Source organism: Falco peregrinus, chromosome 3 (assembly GCF_023634155.1).
Source record: "Falco peregrinus isolate bFalPer1 chromosome 3, bFalPer1.pri, whole genome shotgun sequence".
Lineage (NCBI taxonomy): Eukaryota > Metazoa > Chordata > Aves > Falconiformes > Falconidae > Falco > Falco peregrinus.
In genome coordinates this window covers 110,368,016-110,388,406 of record NC_073723.1, presented here as the reverse complement: position 1 = coordinate 110,388,406, position 20,391 = coordinate 110,368,016, and the positions used below count along the sequence as shown (strand labels likewise).

General features: G+C 60.0%; 2 protein-coding genes across 9 annotated transcripts in view; both read right to left on the bottom strand.

The window, feature by feature from the left end:
* Positions 1–102: 102 nt before the first annotated feature.
* On the bottom strand, positions 103–9,313 carry RAP1GAP (RAP1 GTPase activating protein). Of its 6 annotated transcripts, none has more exons than XM_055798961.1 (23): positions 9,163–9,313; positions 7,518–7,565; positions 7,387–7,434; positions 7,231–7,269; positions 6,948–7,133; positions 6,250–6,344; positions 6,093–6,171; positions 5,958–6,011; positions 5,784–5,867; positions 5,605–5,705; positions 5,400–5,529; positions 4,710–4,865; positions 4,555–4,626; positions 4,389–4,475; positions 3,410–3,547; positions 3,156–3,299; positions 2,792–2,860; positions 2,600–2,709; positions 2,440–2,514; positions 978–1,071; positions 829–904; positions 676–749; positions 103–592 (listed from the first exon to the last, which is right to left on the bottom strand). In XM_055798961.1, the coding sequence occupies exons 3-23, from the start codon at positions 7,423–7,425 to the stop codon at positions 584–586; spliced, it is 1,911 nt and encodes a 636-aa protein (XP_055654936.1). In that variant the 5' UTR covers positions 7,426–7,434; positions 7,518–7,565; positions 9,163–9,313; the 3' UTR covers positions 103–583. The 6 variants fall into 6 exon arrangements, with proteins under 6 accessions (XP_055654936.1, XP_055654932.1, XP_055654931.1 ...); XM_055798957.1 differs by having other exon boundaries at positions 7,518–7,606; positions 9,163–9,259; XM_055798956.1 differs by having other exon boundaries at positions 7,518–7,719; positions 9,163–9,254.
* A 1,164-nt stretch (positions 9,314–10,477) lies between these two features.
* Positions 10,478–20,391, bottom strand: part of USP48 (ubiquitin specific peptidase 48) — a 30,628-nt gene continuing 20,714 nt past the window's right edge. For 2 of the 3 annotated variants that reach the window (XM_055798941.1, XM_055798943.1), the window contains 11 exons: positions 20,181–20,303; positions 18,265–18,326; positions 17,630–17,740; positions 16,852–16,982; positions 16,506–16,612; positions 14,271–14,375; positions 13,689–13,844; positions 13,352–13,477; positions 12,874–12,922; positions 12,621–12,647; positions 10,478–12,502 (listed from right to left, as the gene is read on the bottom strand). In XM_055798941.1, the coding sequence (XP_055654916.1) occupies positions 12,480–12,502; positions 12,621–12,647; positions 12,874–12,922; positions 13,352–13,477; positions 13,689–13,844; positions 14,271–14,375; positions 16,506–16,612; positions 16,852–16,982; positions 17,630–17,740; positions 18,265–18,326; positions 20,181–20,303 (1,020 nt within the window). In that variant the 3' untranslated portion in view covers positions 10,478–12,479. The remainder of the gene's footprint in view (positions 12,503–12,620; positions 12,648–12,873; positions 12,923–13,351; positions 13,478–13,688; positions 13,845–14,270; positions 14,376–16,505; positions 16,613–16,851; positions 16,983–17,629; positions 17,741–18,264; positions 18,327–20,180; positions 20,304–20,391) is intronic. The other variant, XM_055798942.1, reaches the window with a different exon arrangement.

Below are 20,391 nucleotides of genomic sequence, written 5' to 3'. Positions count from 1 at the left end.
CCCCACCCCCCCCAATAAAAGGGTGAGCCCCTGCTGCTGTTTGGGGTTTTGGGGACACCCCTCCCCGATATCAGGGACCCTCCCCCAGCACCCTCCAGCCGTAGCGATAAATAAACCTTTATTTTATACAGGACACATGGGAAACACAAACACGATTTGGGGGAGCTTGAAAAAATAATCCCCCCCCCCAATTCCAGCATCTGACCCATTCCAGAGTTTTTTCCCCTTAAAATAAAAGGGGGGGGGCAAGGGGAGCCCCACTTTTGATTTGCCCTGGATTTGAGCCCCCCTTTTTTTTTAGGGAGGGGGTGATGCTCGGATTGGACCCACTCTGCGTTTTGGGGGAGCACCTCCTGTGCGACATTGGGGTCACAGTGGGGGGGGGTGGGCCCTTCGCGGTGCATCACCCCCCCCAAGGGGTACTTGGGGTGACGGAGATTGTCTGGAGGAGGGGACACCCCCATTTTTGGGAGGGTCCCCCCAAATCGTGCACCGGGGATGATGGCTTCAGCTCCTGGCACGGGGGTGGCACGCAGGGGGGACACAAAGGAGTGACCCCCACCCCCGGGGATGGGGGAGGTGACTATGAGCCCTGTGCAGAGGGACATCAGTGGGTGCACCCCAATATGGGGACACCCATATAGGGGTGCACTGGGGGGGGGGGGACAGCCTCACCGGGTTATGGGGGGGCTGCTCCAGCTGGATTTTGATCTCGGGGCAGGGGGGGTCAGGGGGGCGGCGGCCTGGGGAAAGGGGGGGCCATGAGCACCCCGGGGGGTCCCCCAGTGCTGTGGCCACCTGACACCCTGGTGATGGGCTACCTGGGGGGGGTCCCGGGGGGGTCATCCGGCCAGGGGGTGTCAGTGAAGGCGTCACAGTGGGTCCCCAAGGGCGAGCGGCTCTCCTAAGGGTGCAGGGGGGTCAAAGGGGTGCTGCCCACCCCCACCCCCCAGCCCCCACCCCCAGCACCCTGGTACCCTGCCCGGCTCGCTGGGCTCCTCGCTGGCACTGCCAAAGCTGCTGGCGCTGGAGGAGGAGCGGGAGAAATCCGGCGGCTCCGGCTTCTCAGCCCTGCTGAGGGACAGTCCCCCAAAGCCAGGGACAGGCTGGCACTGCGCCACGTGGCTGCCACCATGGCCCGCCGTGACGCCGTGCTGTCCCCAGAACACCCTGTCCCCACACCACCCATCCCTGTGCCACCCTGTCCCCATGCCACCCATCCCTGCGATGTCCCATCCCTGCGCCACCCTGTCCCCATGCCATCCCATCCTTGTGATGTCCCATCTCCATGTCACCCATTCCTAGGATGTCCCATCCCTATGCCACCCTGTCCCCACACCACCCACCCTGCGATATCCCATCCCTGCACCACCCTGTCCCCATGCCACCCATCCCTAGGATGTCCCATCCCTGTGACACCTTGACCCCCTGCCACACATCCCTGTTATGTCCCATCCCTGTGCCACCCTGTCCCCATGTCACCCATCCCTGGGGTGTCCCATCCTTGTGTCACCCATCCCTAGGATGTCGTATTCCTGTGCCACCCTGTCTCCATGCCACCCATCCCTGCAATGTCTCATCTCCTTGTCACCCATCTCTGTGGCATTCCATGCCCATGTCCCTTGTCACACCAACCTGTCCCCATGCCACCCACCTCCATGCCACCCCACCCTAACCCCACACCACCCTTGCCCCATGCCACCCTGTGCCCAGGCCACCCAAGTGCCACCAACCCACTGCATTCCGCCTACCTTGTCCCAGTGACACACAGCCCCTGTGCCACGAGGCTCCTGGGTGCCACCCTGTCCCTCGGACACCCTGTCCCTGCGCTGTCCTGTCCCCATGCTGCCCTGTGCCAACCCTCCCGGTGCCACCTTGTCCTGGGATCATCCCATCCCAGTGCCACCCTGTCCCTGCACTGCCCCGTGCCAGTGCCCTCCAGTCCCCATGTCACCCCATCCCAGTGCCACCCTGTCCCTGCACTGCCCCCGTGCCAGTGCCCTCCAGTCCCCATGTCACCCCATCCCAGTGCCACCCTGTCCCTGCACTGTGCCACCCCAGTGCCCTCCAGTCCCCGTGTCACCCCAATAGTACCCTGTCCCCAAGTCAGCCCATCCTGGTGCCACCCTGTCCTATTGCCACCCCCATCCCAGTGTCCTCCAGGCCCCATGTCACCCCATCCCAGTGCCACCCTGCATCCCTGTGCTATGCCAAGCTGCTGCCACATCCCAGTGCAACCCTGTCCCAGTGCCACCCTGTTCTCGCGGTGCACCACTCCAGTGCCCTCCAGTCCCCATGTCACCCCAATGTCACCCTGTCCGCATGCCACCCCACCCCAGTGCCACCCCGGCCCAATGCATCCCGGTGCCCCCCCTGTCCCCGCGTCACCCCGGTGCCCCCCCCTCGCCGGTGCCCCCGTCCCGGTGCTGGGTGCGGGACCTGCCGGGGTGCCGGCGGCTCTCGGGGGAGCTGTGTGCGGAGCAGGCGCCCTCGGGGGCGGCGGCGGGGCCGTCCCTGGGGGGAGGTGGCGGGCGCTGAGGTGACACCGGGAGGCGACACCGGCCGGGGCCAGCCCCGCGCCCCCGGCACCGGCGCTCACCTGCCGGCCGGCGCCTCCTGGATGCTCTCGATACCGATGGCGCTGGAGCGGCGGGAGCCGAGCGGCCCGGGCCGCCGCCGCGACGGACTCTTCCCGGGCACCAGCAGCGCCTGCGGGTCACCGTTAACCGGGGAGCACCGGGGGGGGGGGGGGAGGGAGGGCGGCGGGGGCCTCCGTGCCGGGGGTACCCACCTCTTCCACCGAGCCCAGCCCGATGGCGCTGCCGCGGCGTCCCCGCCGGCTCCCGGGCACCAGCAGCGACTGGGGGCGGCACCGCGTCACCGGCCCCAGGGGGCCCCGGGGGAACGGGGGGGGGGGGGGGGGCGGGGGGCGGGCGGGGCGGGGCCGCTCAGGTGAACGGGCTGGGCGGGGCAGACGCAGGTGGGGCAGGGCTAGCGCGAAGGGGCGGGGCTTAGCTCCGGGTGGTGCCGCCTGAGGGGGGCGTGGTTCGGCGGGAGAAGGGGCGCGGCCTCAGCCAGGCGCCCGCTGACTGGCTGACTGCGCGGGGGGGCGTGGCCAGCGAGGCGGGGGCGTGTCGCGGGGGCGGGGCACTCACGCTGGCGGGCCCCGCGGCGCCGTCGGGGGGTCCGGCGGCGGCGTTGGCGGCGGCGTTGGCGGCGTTGGGGGAGGGCGGTGGGGGGGCCCGGCGGGGTCCCAGCCCCACGGCCTCCAGGGAGGGGCTGCGGCCCCGCAGCGCCCGCTGCAAGGCCCCCCCGCGCCCCCGTCAGCAGCGCCCGGGACCGCCGGGCACCCCCGCCCCGCTGTCGGGGAAGGGGGGGACACACGCGGACCCCCCGCGCCGCGCCCCACCTTGAAGGACTCGAAGAAACCGGGGGCGGCGGCGCCGTTGTCAGGGCGATCGTCGTCGGGGCCCAGCCCCAGCATGGCCTGGCTGCGGGCCTGCAGCTCCTCGTGCAGCGTCTCCAGCAGCGCCGCCCGCGTCCGCTCCTGCGCACCGCACCGCACCGACTGCGCACCGCACCGCACCGACTGCGCACCGCACCGCACCGGCCCTGCGCCGCACCGGCCCTGCGCCGCACCGCACCGGCCCCGCACCGCACTGGCTGCGCACCGCACCGCACCCTGCGCCGGCTCCACACCCTCATCGCCGCACCCCCCGCGCCCACCTCCCCCGTTCCGCAGCAGGCCCGGCACCCCCGCACACGGCACCCACGCACGCACAGCGCCCAGGGTGTGTGCAGCGCCCGCAGCTACAGCACCCGCCTCCTTCACAGCACCCACATGCGCAGCCCCGCCGCAGGCGCAGCATCCACGACAGGCACAACACCCACATCCACAGCACCTGCAGCAGGCACAGCACCCACAGCAGGCACGGCACCCGCAGCATCCGCAGCAGGCATGACACCCGCAGCACCCACAGCAGGCACGGCACCCGCAGCAGGCACGGCACCCACATCCATAGCACCTGCATCGTTCACAGCACCCACAGGCACAGCCCCACAGCAGGCACAGCACCCACAGCAGGCACGGCACCCATGAGCAGAGCTGCAGTAGGCATGGCACCCACAGCAGGCGCGGCATCCACATCCACACCACCACAGCATGCACAGCACCCGCAGCAGGTACAGCACCCATGTGTGCAGCACCCACAGCAGGCATGCTACTCATAGCATGCACAGCACCCATCTACAGGCACAGCACCCACAGCACCCACGTTGTGCTCAGCACCCACGGGCCCCACGGCATACACAGCCCCCTTACAGGTGCACCCCCAAGATGCCCAGCACCCTCAGCACCCCAGCTGCTCAGCACCCTCATTTGCACCCACCTCCAGCTTGGCGAACTTCTCGGCCTTGTAGCAGGCGTACTCGGCGTTGATGAGCTTTGTCAGCAGGAACTCCTGGAACTCTGGGCCCTGGGGGGGCAAGAGGCAGCCCTGGGTGGGTGCCATCCGGAGAACACCCCCTCCCCCAGCAACACCCATGGGTGCTCACCTTCCTGAAGACAGCAGGGTCAGGCAGCGGCGGGCCGAAGAAGGGCACATCGTCACGGGCGGTGACAGAGACCTGGGGTGGGGAGGGGGAGTGAGGGGGCACCCTGTTGCCCCCAGCACCCCATGGGGATGGGGAAACTGAGGCAGGGGTGGCACCTTGTAGAGGGTGCCCTGGGGGCCACCCTGCTCCAGCTGCACCACCACAAAGGCGTGGAGGAAGTTGGAGGCGATCATGTCAGGGACGAAGGGGGTGTTCTCGTCCTGGAAGACGATGGCCACGATGTCATTGCCGATATGACGCTTCCGCTGCAGCTGTGGGGACACGGGGGGAGACACAGGGGACACGGGGTGGTCACACCACAGGGGACAAAGGCAATGACAGACCCTGTGCTCCATAGGTGCCCCCTAGCACCCATGGGTGCCCTGTGGAGCTTTTGCTTCCCATAGGCACCCCTTCAGCACCCAGAGGTGTGCTGCTAGTCCTTGTGCCCCATAGATGGCCACTAGCACCCAGGGGTGCCCCTGCAGCTTTTGCATCTCAGACAGCCCCCCAGCACCCATGGGTGCTCTGCTAGCCTCTGCATCCCATAGATACCCTCCAGCACCCTGGGGTGTACCACTAGCCCTTGCGTCCCACAGATGCTCCCCAGCACCCATGGGTGCCCCAGGAGCCCCTGCACCCCATGGATACCCCCAAAGCACCCAGGTGGCCCACCAGCCCTTCCACCCTATAGGTGCCCCAAGACCCCCTACATCCCCATTTCTCCCAAGCACCCATGTGCTCCCCCTCAACTCTTGCCCCCCACCATCCTCCACCACCACCCCCAGCACCCACGGGTGCCCCACCTGCTGGGCATCCCCCTCGGTGTAGGGCAGCTTGGTGGAGACGTGGAACATGATCTCCTTGTCACGGAAGTGGCAGTACACCGACTCGCTGCCCGTCTGCCCGTGGGTCACATCCAGCCCTCCCCGAAACCTGGATGGGTGGGGGCAACAGGCACCCTGAACCTGGGGCCCATGGGTGCCCCCCACCCAGCACCCCAGCACGCACCCCTTGAAGTCCCGCAGCTGCACCCGTTGACCCAGGACGTCGAGGAATTCGGCAAACGCCGGGCTCTCCTCCGTGGTGCCAAAAAGCTCCTCCTCGGAGGTCTGCAGTGGGGTGGGGATGGGTGCCAGCACCCACCCAGGACCCCCACCACCCTAACCCCACCCCACCCAACCCCATACCTGCCCCAGCTTTTGGTAGATGACCCCAAATTTGAAGTGGTTGCTGAGCACGTGCTCATCAAAGGCGAGGATGAGGCGGGATGCCTGTGAGGGTGGGAGGGGGTAGAGGTTGGGTGGGGGGCACCCTGGGGTGCCCCCACCCATGGGTGCCATGCACCCCCACCCCCTGCTCACCTTGGGATAGAGCACAGGGTAGAACCGATCCACATTGATATCCTCGCACACCAGCTGCAGGAAGGATGGGTGATGCGGTGGGTGGCCCAGGGTGGGGAGGCACCCACGGGTGCTGCCCGGAGGTGTTGCACCCACCTTGGCCATCTGCACCACGTTGGGGAACTCGGCCAGGCAGGAAATGGGCACCACGTCATGCAGGGTGCGGGTGCGGGTACTGTGGGGCAAGGCAGGGGTCAGAGTGGCCCCCTGCCCTCAGCCAGCACCCATGGGTGCTCCCTGGCACCCTGCTCACCGCAGCAGCAGGTGGAGGTGCTCCTGCTCATCATACTTGAGGGAGAAGACGAGGTGGCCCAGAGTGGGGTCCAGGGAGTAGTAGTTGAAGTGCTCCTGCAGGGAGGGGGCCAAGCACCCATGACCGTGCCAGTGGGTGCTGATGCTGGCAGGCACCCGTGCCCCATGAGCACCCGTACCTATGGGGTACCTATGCCCACGGGCCACCCATCTTATAGATGCTTGTAGGTTCCCCGTGCCCATGGACACCCATGTCTACAATCACCCACGCCATGGGGCACCCATGCCCATGAGCACCCACACTCACAGACACCACCACCTACAGCGCACCTCCACTCACGGGCTCACATGCAATGAGCCACCCACACCCATGAGCACCCATGCCAGGGGGCACCCAGGTTCCTGTGCACCAGCACCCACTGGCACCCACACAAAGGGCGCCGCCATGCCCACGCACACCCATGCCCATGGGGCAGCCAGGTCCACCAGCACCCATAGCCATGGGGCTCCCATGCCCGTAGATACCCACAGCCACATCCATGAGCACCCGTACAGGTGAACACCCATGCCACAGGGCACCCAAGTCCATGAGCACCCATGCTTATGAGGTCTCCATGCCCCTGCCCACACACACCCACGGGGAGCCCACCCAGACAGGGAGCCCACCCACCCATGCCTGGAGCACCCATGGGGCCTCACCTTGCCCAAAAAGTGCTTGCGGTAGATCTTGGCCGTGTGGTTGCCCTCAAGCCTTGCCCGGCTGCCGGGTGCTGGGGTAGGGGGGCCCTCGGGTGCCCCGCTTAGCTGGTGGTTGGTGCCCTCGATCCAGTAACCCCCAAACTGCGGCAGGAGGATGAGGGGAAACGGCCCCTCTCGGCCCAGCACCTGCACCCACAACCCAGGTGGGTGCTCCGGCCATCCAGCCACCCACGCACCCACCCAGCCGCTCGCCTGCCCTCGCACCCATCTCTGGGTGCTCTACCTCATGCACGCTGGGGTAGGGGATGTAGTCCTCCTCCGTCTGCAAGACAAAGGGGGGGGTGAAGGCCATGCTAGCACCCATGGGTGCTGGGGTGGGGGAAGGCCATGCTGGCAGCCATGGGTGCTGGTTGGATGCCCCCGCCCCAGTGACACCTACCTTGAGTGGTGGGGGGATGGTGTGGCGCTGCTGGGCCATCCTGCTGCCCTGCGGGAGGTAGAGGCTGTGGGTGCCCTTCACCCCACCTTGGGATGGGCACCCTTGGGTGGGGAGCACCCATGGGAGCTTACCTGAGGGTGCAGTGGCCGAGGGGCTGCCGGTGCTGGCTGGAGGTATATCTAGGTGGCGTGGGGGGGTCCAGGGGGGTCCATGGCACTTTCTGGGGGAGAGAAGAGCTCCCCCACAGCCCCTCACCGCGCCGCCGGGCTGCTCAGGCAGCGGCGTTACCCCTGAAGCCTACTGATGGCAGCAAGCCAAGTGCCACCTTGCTGGCTGCCGGGAGCCAGCGGGCCGGGAGCGGCGGAGGGGGGGTCACTACACGGGGGTACCCGGCTGATGAGCGTGTGAGTCCCACCCCCCCAACCCCCCCTGGCACCCCCGTCCCCGCCCACCCCGAAGGGCGCCCTCTGCCGGCGGGAGGCGGCACCGCGCGGGGCAGCACCACGGACAGCGCCGGGGACCGCCCTGGAGGGGACACGGCGACACCGGCCCTGGTGCAAACACGGCCCTGGTGCAAACCCATCCTTGTGCAAACACAGCCGGGGAGCAGCCACCACTGCCCGCCCTGCCACGTGCAAACACCCCCCCCCCACCGCGTGTGCGAGCCTCGTGCAGCACGAACGCTCGTGCAAACGGCGCCCCGTCCCTGTGCAAACATAGCAGCGTGCAAGCGTGTCCCTGGTGCAAAAGGGAGTCTCATGCAAATGGGACCCGTCCCTGTGCAAACGTGACGCTGGTGCAAACACCACCCTGGTGCAGACGCGACCCCGGTGCAAAATGAGCCCTGTCCCTGTGCAAACACGACCCATCCCTGTGCAAACACAACGGTGTGCAAGCACATCCCTGGTGCAAAAATGACTCCTGTGTAAATAGGTCTCATCCCTGCACAAATGTGATGCTGGTGCAAACACGACTGTGTGCAAGCACACTCCTGGTGCAAGCATGACCCATCCCTGTGCAAGCACGACCCTGGTGCAAACACGACGGCGTGCAAGCACACTCCTGGTGCAAACACGACCCATCCCTGTGCAAGCACGACCTGGTGCAAGCACAACCTGTCCCCGTGCAAACACGACTGCATGCGAATGCAACCCTGGTGCAAATGCGACAATGTCACCCGTCCCCGTGCAAACGCGACCCTGGTGCAAACACGACCCGTCCCGGTGCGCCGGGGGCTGCAGCGTGTGTGGGGCAGGGGGGGTCTCCCACCGACCCCCTCCCCAGAAGCCCGCGGGGGGAGGGGAAACAGGCCCGGGGTGAGGGGGTGGCACCGGGGGGGGGGTGTTGGCACCGGGGGGGGGGGGGGGGGGGGGGGCGACCCAAACGTGGGGCCGAGGCGGGGGGGGCAGGCTGGGGTTGACTGGGACATGGGGGGCGGATTGCCGGGGGGGCTGGGGGGGTGATTTTGGGAGAGCCGGGGGCAGGTTTGGGGGGCAGTTTAGGGGAGTAATTAACGCGGGGGGGGACAGTTCAAGGGGGAGGGATTTTGGGGACGAGCAGATTTGGGGGTACACGGGAGGGCTGAACCCCCCCCCTCCCCCCCCCGGGCCCCACCGCCCGGACCCCGAGCATCCCCCGCCCCCCAGACCCCCCACCCCCGCGCTGCCGGTACCGGCTGAAGGTCACCGGGGGACGGGCCCCCCCCGACACACCCCCCACGGCGGGGGGGGGGCTCCGGGGGTCCCCGGTTCCCGCTCCGCTTGGCGCGGCACTTACCGGGGGTGCGGCGGGCGGGGGCCGGGGCCGGTACCGGGGCCGGTACCGGAGCGGAGCGGAGCGGGGCCCCGCCGCTCGCAGCCACCGCGCCGCGTCACGTGCGGCGGGGCGGGGCGGCCCCTCCGGGGGCGGCCGGCACCGGGAACCGGCACCGGAACCGGTACCGGGAAACGGCACCGGGAAACGGGAAACGGCACCGGGAAACGGGAAACGGCACCGGGAACCGGCACCGGAACCGGCACTGGGAACCGGGAACCGGGAACCGGCCCCGGGAACCGGCACAGGCACCGGGAAACGGCCCCGGCCTCGGGAAACGGGAACCGGCACCGGGAACCAGCACCAGGAAATGGCACCGGCACCCGGCACCGGCACCGGGAAACGGTGTCTGGCCCCGGGGACTGACCCTGCGGACCCCATCCCCGGTGCCCCCCCGCCCCCGGACCGGGTGCCCCCTCCTGCCCGCAGCAGCCCGGGGCAGCCCCCAGACCCTCCCGGTGCCCCGGTGGCACCCAGCCACCCCCGTCTGTCACCTGCAGCTCAGCGGCACCCAGTGCACCCCCCACCCATAAACTCCCCGGCACCCAGGAGACCCCCCCCCCCATCACCCCTTTGGCACCCAGGAGACCCCCCCCCCATCACCCCTTTGGCACCCAGGAGACCCCCCACCCATGGCACCCTCCACCCATACCCTCCCTGGCACCCAGGGAAACCAACCCCCCATAACCCCCTTGAGACCAGAGAGCCCCCCTCTCCATAACCCCCAGGAGACCCCCCACCCATGGCTCCCTGAGCATCCCCCCCCATAACCCCCCTGGCACCCAGGAGACCCCCCCCCCCCAGTCCCCTTGGCACCCAGGGACAGCACCCCCCCATAACCCCCTTGGCACTCAAGACACACACCCCCCCCCCCCAACCCCCTTGACACCCAGGAGACACCCCCCCTCCCCCCCCAGCACCCAGGACACGCGTGACCCCCCCGGGACACCCCGGCTGGGGGCCCTCAAGGCAGGGCTGGCACCGTCCCCGCTGCCGGTGCCAGGGGCTGGCCGGGAGCCCCCCCGGAAAGCGGCTGCCCGGGCGATGCGCCAGCGCAGGGACGTGCTGGGGACACCCAACCAGCCCTGCAGCTGCCACCCACCCCCAGCTTCAACAGCAGCCACCCCACCAGCCAAGGGGGGGGAGCTCCCCGTTCCCGAGGGATCCCCCTTTCTCCCCCCCCAGACCCCGCATCCCTCTCCTGCGGCGACCCCGAGGGGATGCGCAGCCCTAACCCCCCCCCCCTCCCTTAGGCGAGGTGTCAAGAGCCATCACGGAGCACGTGTATGCGCTTTAATAAGGCTTCCACAGCTCAAATGACAATTTTAATCTGATAAATGTTTGCAAAGAACAGACAAAAGGGGGAACCGGGCCTGTCGGTCACATCCTGTACCTGTGTCCCCCGCCAGATACGGCACCGCTGCCGCGCGCCCCCCCCCAGCCACCCCGCCCCGGCTCATTCCTCCCCACTGGGTTGAAAGACTCCGAATTCCACCATATTATAAGCTCGAGGAAGAGATATTTTGTAACGTGTTTTTTTTTTTAAAAAAAAATTAACCGCAAATTGGAAAAAAAAAAACCAAGAACCCCCAACAAAACGGAATTTCCAGGGAATATGTACACAAGCGAGTGCTTCCGTCTGGGAAGAAGAAAATCTCCTGCCCATTCCCGAAGGATGGAGCAGCTTTGGCGCACCGAATTCCTGCCGACGGTCTTTACCTTGGGAAAGAATAAGTGGATCCAACTGGCCCCCACCCCCCCTTGGAGGAGCTCCGGGGGTCCCCAAACGCCGGCTGCTTCACCCCCCATCCCATGGGAGCGGGGAGGAGGGCGCGGAGCCCCGGCGCTTGGCTGTAATTCTTCGGCTAAAAGTGAACATTTAAAAAACCCAGGACTGAGGGTGGCGGGAGGGGGTAACATGCCTCCCCCTCCCTGCTTCTTGCAGCCCCAAACTCCTGCGGTACTTAAAAAAAATAATAAAATAAACCCGATGTGGCAGCAACCCAACTCTCTGCATCACATTTTGCTGCAGAAACAAGTTTAAAAGGCTGAAAAGGAACAGGAAACATCTAACTTACGTTATTACAGAGAAACCACAACAGTGCCCTTTTTTTTTTTTTTTTTTTTTTTTTCCTTTTTATCCTTTTTTAAGCCTGGAAGCGGTACGTTATTTCCTGCTACTAATAGGCAACGGGGAGAGATCCTTTCTGGGAGCTACAGATGTAAAAAAGAAGAATAATTAGTGCATTCCTGAAAAATGAGAATAGAAGGGGGGAAAAAAACCCCAACCCCAAGCTTTTCCCACAGGATACACAGCACCCACCGGCACCCACCCGCGCCCCCTTCGCTGTCTCCGCTTCAGGCTCCCCCAAGCCATGGGCACGAGCGCTCCTGGCAGTCCCCGGACTGGAGGAAAAAGATGTTATCAAAAGTCATTAAAATACCCCCCGTTTCTTAAAAAAAAAACCCAAAAAACAAACAAATAAACCAAAACCACACCAACCCCCCCCCAGTTCACAGAGCCCAGGTGGTTGGTGGTTATTCCAAGATCACCGTTTGGAAGTGAAGGCGAGCGGCTGGAGAGCCGGCGGGGGAGGCAGCTCCCGGCCCCCCCGCGCTGGAAGGCTTTCGGAGGCAGACCACAGCTCACGTTTTGGGTTAAACAGATGAAGGGTGGGTTGGTTTTTTGTTCTTTTTTTTTTCTTTTTTTTTTTTTTGAAAGAGCTAGACATTCCTCACAAGTAACAATTTTTCTTGACTTCCATGCTGTACTGAAAGAGTAATAGTGGATCAAAGACAGGATTATCTGTAAGCAGGTTTTACGCCTAAAAGAGTTACTGGAGAACAGATCAAGATGTTTTTGATCTACTGGATTACAACCCCTTTTTCGGACAGATGAGCGCAGCGCAGGGTTGGAGTCAGGGAATACACGGGAATGCCTCCATCTCCCTCGCCTGCAAACACAACGCGCTCTTGCTGCTGCTAAACTTTCCAACCTTCCTGTTGCTTTCATTAAATACAAAATCGGGAACGCTCTCTTGAAGGCAGGGTGTCCTTCAGTGCAATCTGCTTTGACATAAGGCATTTTTTTTGGGGGGGTGGGGTGGGGAGGGGGGGGCAGTCATTTCAGAATGGGTTTCTGCCTTCTGGAAGAGTCAAAGAGTTCAGTCCTGTATCCACCTTTTTTTTTTTTCTGGTTTTTTTTTTTCTTTTAATGCCCTACCATGTCAAAATCCTCTTCCCTTCTGGTCACTCCTCTGTTGCCAACGGTTTGAAAACCATCAGTGTCCAAGTAAACCAGTCCCTGAGGAGAAAAGACAACGACCAAAAGATGATGATGCTTAACGGGATGAACTTAGGGGGCTTACATAAAGTCGGGGGGGGGGGGGGGGGGGGGGGGGGAAACACCAACCCGGACGCACCTTTAAATCCTTCTTCAGGCATACAAACTGGGGACAGAAAGAAAAAAGCACGGTGTTAGCAGCCTCCCGACAGTTGTTTCTAGAAGCATCTTTTGTCTGAGCGGTGTTGTACCGCTGCACCTCCCCCTGACAGTGACAGCAAAGCCTCAGCACCTCCATTTTCTACCTTTACGTCCCAAATCCAACCTCAATTGGCCATCCATACCTCTCCCCCAAATCACAGCGCCTTCCCTGAACCCCAAATCCTCCTCACCTTGCATAACGTCGTCCATCGCCGCGTAATCCGCAATCGGTTCATCAGCCTGGGAAACAAAGCGGAGCGGGGGATTAACGAGCAAGCAAGCTCGTTGGGAAGTTCACGTGGAACTCCGGAGGGGAGCGGGGAACGAACGGGTCTCTTGCCCAAACACCGTCTGGGAACACCAAGGGAGGACTCACTCCCGAATCCAGCCCTGTTTTGGGCTGCTGTGCACGCAGCCCAGCAGCAAAGGCCAGCTAATAACTACTCTTGAAAAACAAGAATAAAACAAACCAAGAGGATTTTCCTCCTCCAAGAAGGAACTCCAGGGAGAAGTCATTAAATCAGGCGACCGAGCAGCCACGGGTGGGCACCTCTAGCACACAGTGGTTTTCACATGCCCCAAACCCACGTTTTCTCTTTGGTTGTACAAAAATCAGTTCCGTTCCCTGCTTCGTTCAACTTCATTTGAGCAGCCACACTCTCACGTTACCTTTAATAAAATAACGGACTCGGGGATGACTCCCAGGCTGCCGAGCGTTGCCGTGTCATCGCTCAGTATCTTCCCGTCGATCGACAAATTCTGGTCGAAGGGAGCAACTGAAAATGCATGCATGATCTGTGCCAACACAATGAGACACGCTGATTTTGTGCGGAAGGAAAAACAGCACTGCTGAGCTACAGACAAATACCACGTTCAGAAGAGCAACACACACCTTTCGATGCCACGTGGGATTTCAGACTTTCCCTCCATCCTCCCCCAGCCACGTGCTCCTGATTTTGTGTTTTCTTCCTCGAGACACAACTCGCTGGGAGGAAACCCCTCTTACCTGTATTTTCAGCTCTTTCAGCGTCTGATTAGCAGAAACAAGCAGCGCTTTCTCCCCTCTCACTTTCCGGTGCCGGGTGCTTCGTCTGATGCCTTGTTTTTGGTAAGTGATGTAGCTCTGGTGGGAGATCTTCTGGCGCTTCGCACCACCGTTGGTCTAAGAACAAGAGGCAAAAATCAGCCCAGGTTTGGGACTGGTGGACAATACAACCTCCCCCGTACCCCCCAGAGCGCGTTTTGGGTGACTCCGTCACGTGAAGGAAGGTGTGAAGCACTGAAAAGCCCCGTCAAAAGCAAACCACCGCATGCAAGCATCAAGAGGATGGCAGGACTCGCCTTGAAACCTCTGTTCCTGCTTCCAACGCTACGGCGGGGCGGGTAGCCAGCCAAGCGTGCAAGTCACCATCAATATTTCATCTCTCCAAAACCGAAGCGGTGGCATGGTGTGACCATTAAAATGACAACTTAAGACACTGCCGGGTTTGCCTGCCAGCAGTAAACAGAGGGCGGCAGCTACCCCATCATGCTGACTCAAGAGGATGATGCAAAAACTAAGGAACCTGGTGGTGGTTTTGATCTCTACCTGGTTAAAATCTGGGTCTTGCTCCCCCTCTGGCTTGTTTTCCTCCCTTTCCTCTTCAGCTTCTGAGCTGCTCACGTTCAGCTCTGGAGCAGCATCCTTCATTACCTGAAGTCATAAAAATCATTCTCCGTAACTAACCCGAAGGCCACAACCCAGGCTTGTCACATCATGGCAGACAGCTTGCGGAGCCCTCCAGGATGCCACCTTGACCCAACGAACCGAGGGAGAGCAGGAACAGCCCAGCGATGGGCTCCCCACGCTCTGCAAAGTCCTCTCCACCCCTCCCCGGCGGCATCGAACCATGGGGGAATTTGGCTCAGGAGAACAAGCTCCTCTATTGAATTGCAGGTGCTTCCTGAGGCTCAGGGCCTACTCTCCTCTCCAGGCAAAGGGACAGTCTCCAGGGGCCTGGACTGATTTCTTTCCCATTAGCTGGCTGCTTCTCTGGTTCATCTAAGTGTATTACAAAAGCCCTAACACAGAGAAAGGAATATTATCTGTAAATTAGACACTTATCCATCCCTGCAGCAGGCCGACAAGAGGCACTCAGCACCATTATTTATGGGTCTGGAGGTTGTAAGTAAATGAAATCTAAATAATTTACACCAACAGATAAATAACAAGGATGTTCGGTTCTGTGTAAGTCACTCCAGGAGGCACGGATCTGCCAGATGTGAATTCACATCTACGCTTTGGCTGGAGCTGGGGTTTGCAGGAGCCCAGGAGACTGGCGCGCTCTCCATCCTGGATGCCCGAGAGTTGGCTTCTCCGTCAACGTTATTTGCAATTAATGATGCAACTGCAGCTCCCAAACATTCAGCACCAACCACAGCCTCCCCAGAGCCCTCCGGATTCCAGCAGTGCTGCCTTATGCTGATTTTATACAGGCGTGGCTGCCCTCCCGCAGCAGCCGCCAAAGGGGGTACCTGGGGGTTGCAGGGGCCGGGGGGGGAAGAGCAGGGGCGAGGGGATGGGAAACGCTCCCCGGCTTTGCAAATGGAAAGCAGCAGGGAAGGAAGCAGCGGCTTCGAGTGCCGCCGTCCTCGCTGGCGGTGCTGCCGCGCTGCTGGCAGGCATTATTGCTGCTTCGCATCTCACCGAGACTGCCCTGCTAATGAGGGATCTTGCAGGCGAGCGCTCGCCCCCTCGCTCCAGCTCCAGCTGCTCAGCAAAGAATAGCTGCCTGTTTTTTGCCAGCCCCACACGTGTGAGCACAGTCCCGTCCAGCACCAGCAAAAAGAAAAAGAAACCCCCACCCCTCCTCTGCACCAGAGCCAAGATACAGCCTCGGGATTCAGCCTTCCAGACAGGCTGAAAACCCAGAGCTGATGGCTCAGGACCGTGCTGCGTGCTCTGCATCTCGCAACTGAGGTGGAAACCCATCCAGCCTCCGGTGCCCCACGTTCTCCGGGCTCCTGCTCCTCCCTTTCATCGGCAGGGAGGAGGAAATCAATGACAGGCAAGAACACCCCCTCCACCACGCTGCTAAGGTGCAGGGAACATCTTTATCTGAGTTTCCGATGAGCCTTCGTTTCCCCCTTAAAGCATAAAAGAAGCCCTAAGGAGGAAGAATTACTGTAACCAGCTGTTGGGGACCTGTAAAGTCAATTCCAAGCCTTGTATGGATCCCTTAAGACACCAGTAAAGCAGAGACATAATTCACAGCTTCGTAGGGGATCCTGAAAACCATCTTCAAGTTCCCCGCTATTTCATCAGCATGGAGGTTAAGAGCTTATTTCTATCTAGGAATAAATGTCACTTGAGCAACCAGGAAAGGAAATGACAACTATTGGAGAGGAAGGCAAACAAGTAGAGCCCGGTAACACAATTATGAAGACAGAAACGGTTACAACATTGCCTAAAATAATCAAAGCTGGGAACACCTGTGATGATACCTGATACTGCAAAGCGTTAGGTTCGGCAAAAGGAAACCTCAAGACCAAATTTTCAGAACAGCTACTGCCAGGATTTTTCCTATTTACTATTTTTGCCAAAGCGACAGCTCCCACGAGCCGCAGAGCTGGGTGCTTTTTGCCCGCAGCAAGCGGCCCTGCTCAGCACCACCATCACAGACCACCCGGCATCCCCAACAGCAGGTCCCAACCCTGCGGGGACGCGGCAGGCTGCAACAGCCTCCTTGCTGCCACGCTCGGATCCTTGTTTGGGTACTTGGCACGGTTTCCATTAAATGAAATGGAGCCAGGATGAGCAAGGATGGAGGGAGAGAGCCCATACCTTTTTATTATCCACCACTTTATGGATGTAGATGGTTGCTTGGGTGTACTCACGCAAGTCCCGCTGCTGTTGGCATAACAGCCCTTCTCTGCACTCTGGACAGAGTTCTGGGGAGGCACAAAAGAAAAATGCATTTAATTGCTTCAGCTCCTCGGAGACACCTGCCCGATGCCTCTCACCACTAACCCAGAGCGGATCACATAACCGGGGGCATCTGCCAAGCTCCATGTTTACCACTCAGATCCCCTTAGATCTGATCCTTTATCCGAAAATGACCCATTTCCCAGGGAGCTGGCACTAATTAGCAAAAGAACAGAGCACGGACAGCAGCAGAAGATTCACTCACGGGGCTCGGAGGTGTAAAGTGCGCTCTCGGGGTCCGCCCTGTCAGCTTGCGTTCGGGTGATTTTGATGACATGATCCACGACGAAGAGTTTTTGAATCCTCTCCCACTCGCTGGGCCATATTAGAGCTATACTGTGCAAAGGAACAAGAACATACTTTATGACATAGAAATGCCAAGCCTCGAGCTTCTGAAAGCCTCCCCCCCCCTTTTTTTTTTAAAGTCTCTCAATGAAAGAAAAGCTGCAAAATCAATCCATAACTCCAGCTACACGAGAGGGCCTGTACGCCCAAGACAGAAGCAAACAGTAGCGTCTTATTAGTGACGCTGTTCTGCTCCAGTCACGCCGGAGGGAGGATGGAGGAGGAGAGGAGCGGAAGATCTGCTACTTTTAGTGCTGCATCACTGCAGAAGCTACGCTACGGAGCATGAACTCCAGCCCAGTGTCCAGTGCTCCAGGGGCAAGTCTCAAGGAAAGCAGATCACAAGGAAGCTGGGTGTGCCTATGCCCCGGTCACGTTCAGGGTAGTTTATTGTTAGGAACTAGCCAAGCTGAAGTCAGCTCTCTTTTTTCCCCAACCCAGCATCCTTTGACAATTTTGGTCTTGCCTTGTGTGAAGGCTAAGGTGGGTCTGAGAAAGCCCATGTGTTGATTTTGTTTTAGCAAAAGCATTTGCTCCTCGCGTTGCTGCAGCTCAGCGAGCCTCCGGGACCGTTCCCTGAGGCTCGGGAGAGATGAAGGCACCCGGCACAGGCAGACATGTGAAGAGAAGAAACTCACAGTTTGGAGTCTTCTTTGGTCATGGAAGCATAGGTGAACATGAGGCCCCCGTGGGGGCAGAGAAGAGCGCTGTTTCCTACTGAGGACACGGGACTGCATCGCGTCGGCCTCCTGTGTGGGCAAAGGAAAGCGGTTTGCAAAGCTTGGTCCGGTTATTTCACCAAAACCCCCACAACTCTGCAGGCAGCCAAGAAGAAATGGCAGGTGAGTATTTACAGAAGGCATTCCAACAGGGAAGATGAAACTACTGCCGACAAGGAAATCAGATCTGTATTCCTGTGCGTTGCAAAATTACTCTCCTATCTTGCAGAGATTTCCATCTCCTACCACCAGCAACCCATGGAAACAGGACTGAGCAGTGACCTTTGCCTAAGATACAGCTCCAGACAGATGAAAAAAACTAATCAGGTTACTATCTAATCCAACCATCTGGTTAAGACACAGTAAACAAGGAAATTCAGTTTCTTACAACGTATTACAACTGATACAAGTCCTGCAAGACCCAGCTCTTCCTTGTTTCCGCAAGGGCAAACCGCAGGCAACTACACACCGCAGCGGGATTCAAAAGCAAAATCGTTATCCACGGCCCACCCCAAAAAGGAATAAAAAGCACCAAAACCCTCAAGCCAACTTACCTGACAAATTTCCTCCATTCTTCTACAAAGAACTGTGAAACAATATACAGCTCATCTGTCTCCTGGAGGTGAAAAGAGGGAAAAAAGGGATCTCTTTTTAATTAATCCAACAAGAGAGAAGCGATGACTGTTCAGCTTTTTCTGCAGCGCTCGTTCTCTTTGAGACCTCCGTGGTTTTACCATGACAACTCCATGCAACTGCACTGGGAAAGCCAAGTAAAATAATTTGGGATCAAGTACTAAGCACTTCCATTACTAATCTTGTGTTTATTGCAAAGTTAGTTTAGCTTTAGATCCAATTAGCTTTAATTCAGCAGGAAACGGTCATTTCCCTTGGAGCACCTAAGACCCCCCAGCACCGCATCTCCTCTCGCCAGGTACTCAAGGTCTAAAGCAGATGCACCCCACGGGTGTGGGGCAAGACCACCCCAACCTGCCTCATTTGCTTCACCCATCGTAATCCAGGAGTTTCTCCTTTTGGCAGCAGCACGGGTCCAAAGCCACAGCTGTGCACCCCACGAGGCAGTGGTTTTAGGATGAATTGTTTTCCTGTCCCAACTGATTTGCCGTTAGCTAAGTCTGCTCCTGGGCAAAGAAACCACCGAGATCCTAAGAGCTGGGTGACAAAATCTCTTCCGTGCTCACCTATCCCCACCACTTTCCCTAATGCAGATTTAAGGGCTCACTCCATCTTTCTGCAGGAAAACTCAATACACCTGAGGAATATATATGTATTTTTTTTCAATCTCCCTTCATGCCCTCCAGATCAAACCGCTCCTCTTACTTTCTTCTCCGAACCTCCACTGTTTTGGACCCGGAAAACTCAAAACGCTCGGGGGAATGATCCTTAGCTCTTTTTTATCAGGCTCCCTTCGGAAATTCAAAGAGAGCAGAAGACGTAGCCTAACTGCCTGGAGAGACCTTCATATTTTGAGCTGACCCATGGTGATGGGCTCCAGCTTTCCAGCACCTACTCCAGCTACAAAAGCAGACCCAACCAGATACCACCCTTTAAATACCATCAATAGGACCTGGTAGGTCTCCAGCTCAACACAGAACATTCCCCATTTAAACCCTTCCGGGGCTCCCCAGTTCCGAGACGTGGATCCATATTGACCTCAATAGTTATTCACGCTGGAGAAGGCACCCAAGAGTGGCAAGGTGCCCTCACATGTAGGAGCAACAGAGGCAGACACCTGCCAAAGCACCTTGGCACGATTTAGGAGTCAATCATTAATCAGTGCTGCGAGACATCCAGGAGCCAAGGCATGGAGCCAACAGCTCGTGCCATTTCTTTTGAGCTGCCTCGAAGCTCCAAGAAAGTCCTGGAGAGAGAACTGCACACTTGTACCAGGGAGAAGCTGGTAGGAGAGGTCTTGCACGACTGCTGCTTCTATTTGCAGGACTTCAGCATTTAGGGAAGCTCCCACTGACCTCTCAGGATGCAGGAGGATGCTGGAGCACACGTGAATTTTGTCTGACCGGTGGCAAAAGCCTGGCCAGCACGGGAAGGCAGACGGAGGGCGGTGGAAAGCCACCTCCACCAGCACAGCCACACCGTTCTGGTACTTCTAGGGGCGGACGTAAACACAGCAGCAATACAGTCACTGCTTATCTAGCTGACTCCAGGCCAGCGACAGCTCTGCTGGCACACGAGCCATTCTCACGTATCTTTAGCAGGGCTTTGTGCCAGCACAGCTAATCGGGGGAAATCACACCTCGGCACAACACACGTGTAAGCTCTGCTGGCACAGGCTCCCCAGCACAGGCACGGTCTCACTTGGACAGAGTGAACGATTAGCAGGCAGTCTCTCTCACAGGTGGAAAAGAATTTCTAAGGGAGAGGGATAAAAGCTAATAAAACCCGCCTCCAAGCCCTGCTGCATTCCCCTGGACACCCTCCATCCCGGCCGTACCTGAGGCCAGCTGCCCAGGCAAGGCCTGCATTTATCATGGAACAGGTTCTGGAGAGAAGTCTTCTGCTCGCTGGCCATCATCTTGTGCAGAGCTTCGTTCTCCTCCCCTTCGCGCTCCAAAATCTGCACGGAACAGTGAATTACACCACAGCTTCAGTTCCCAGCTGCTATTAAAAGGTGACATTACCTTCTTCCACGCTGCACTAAGTCG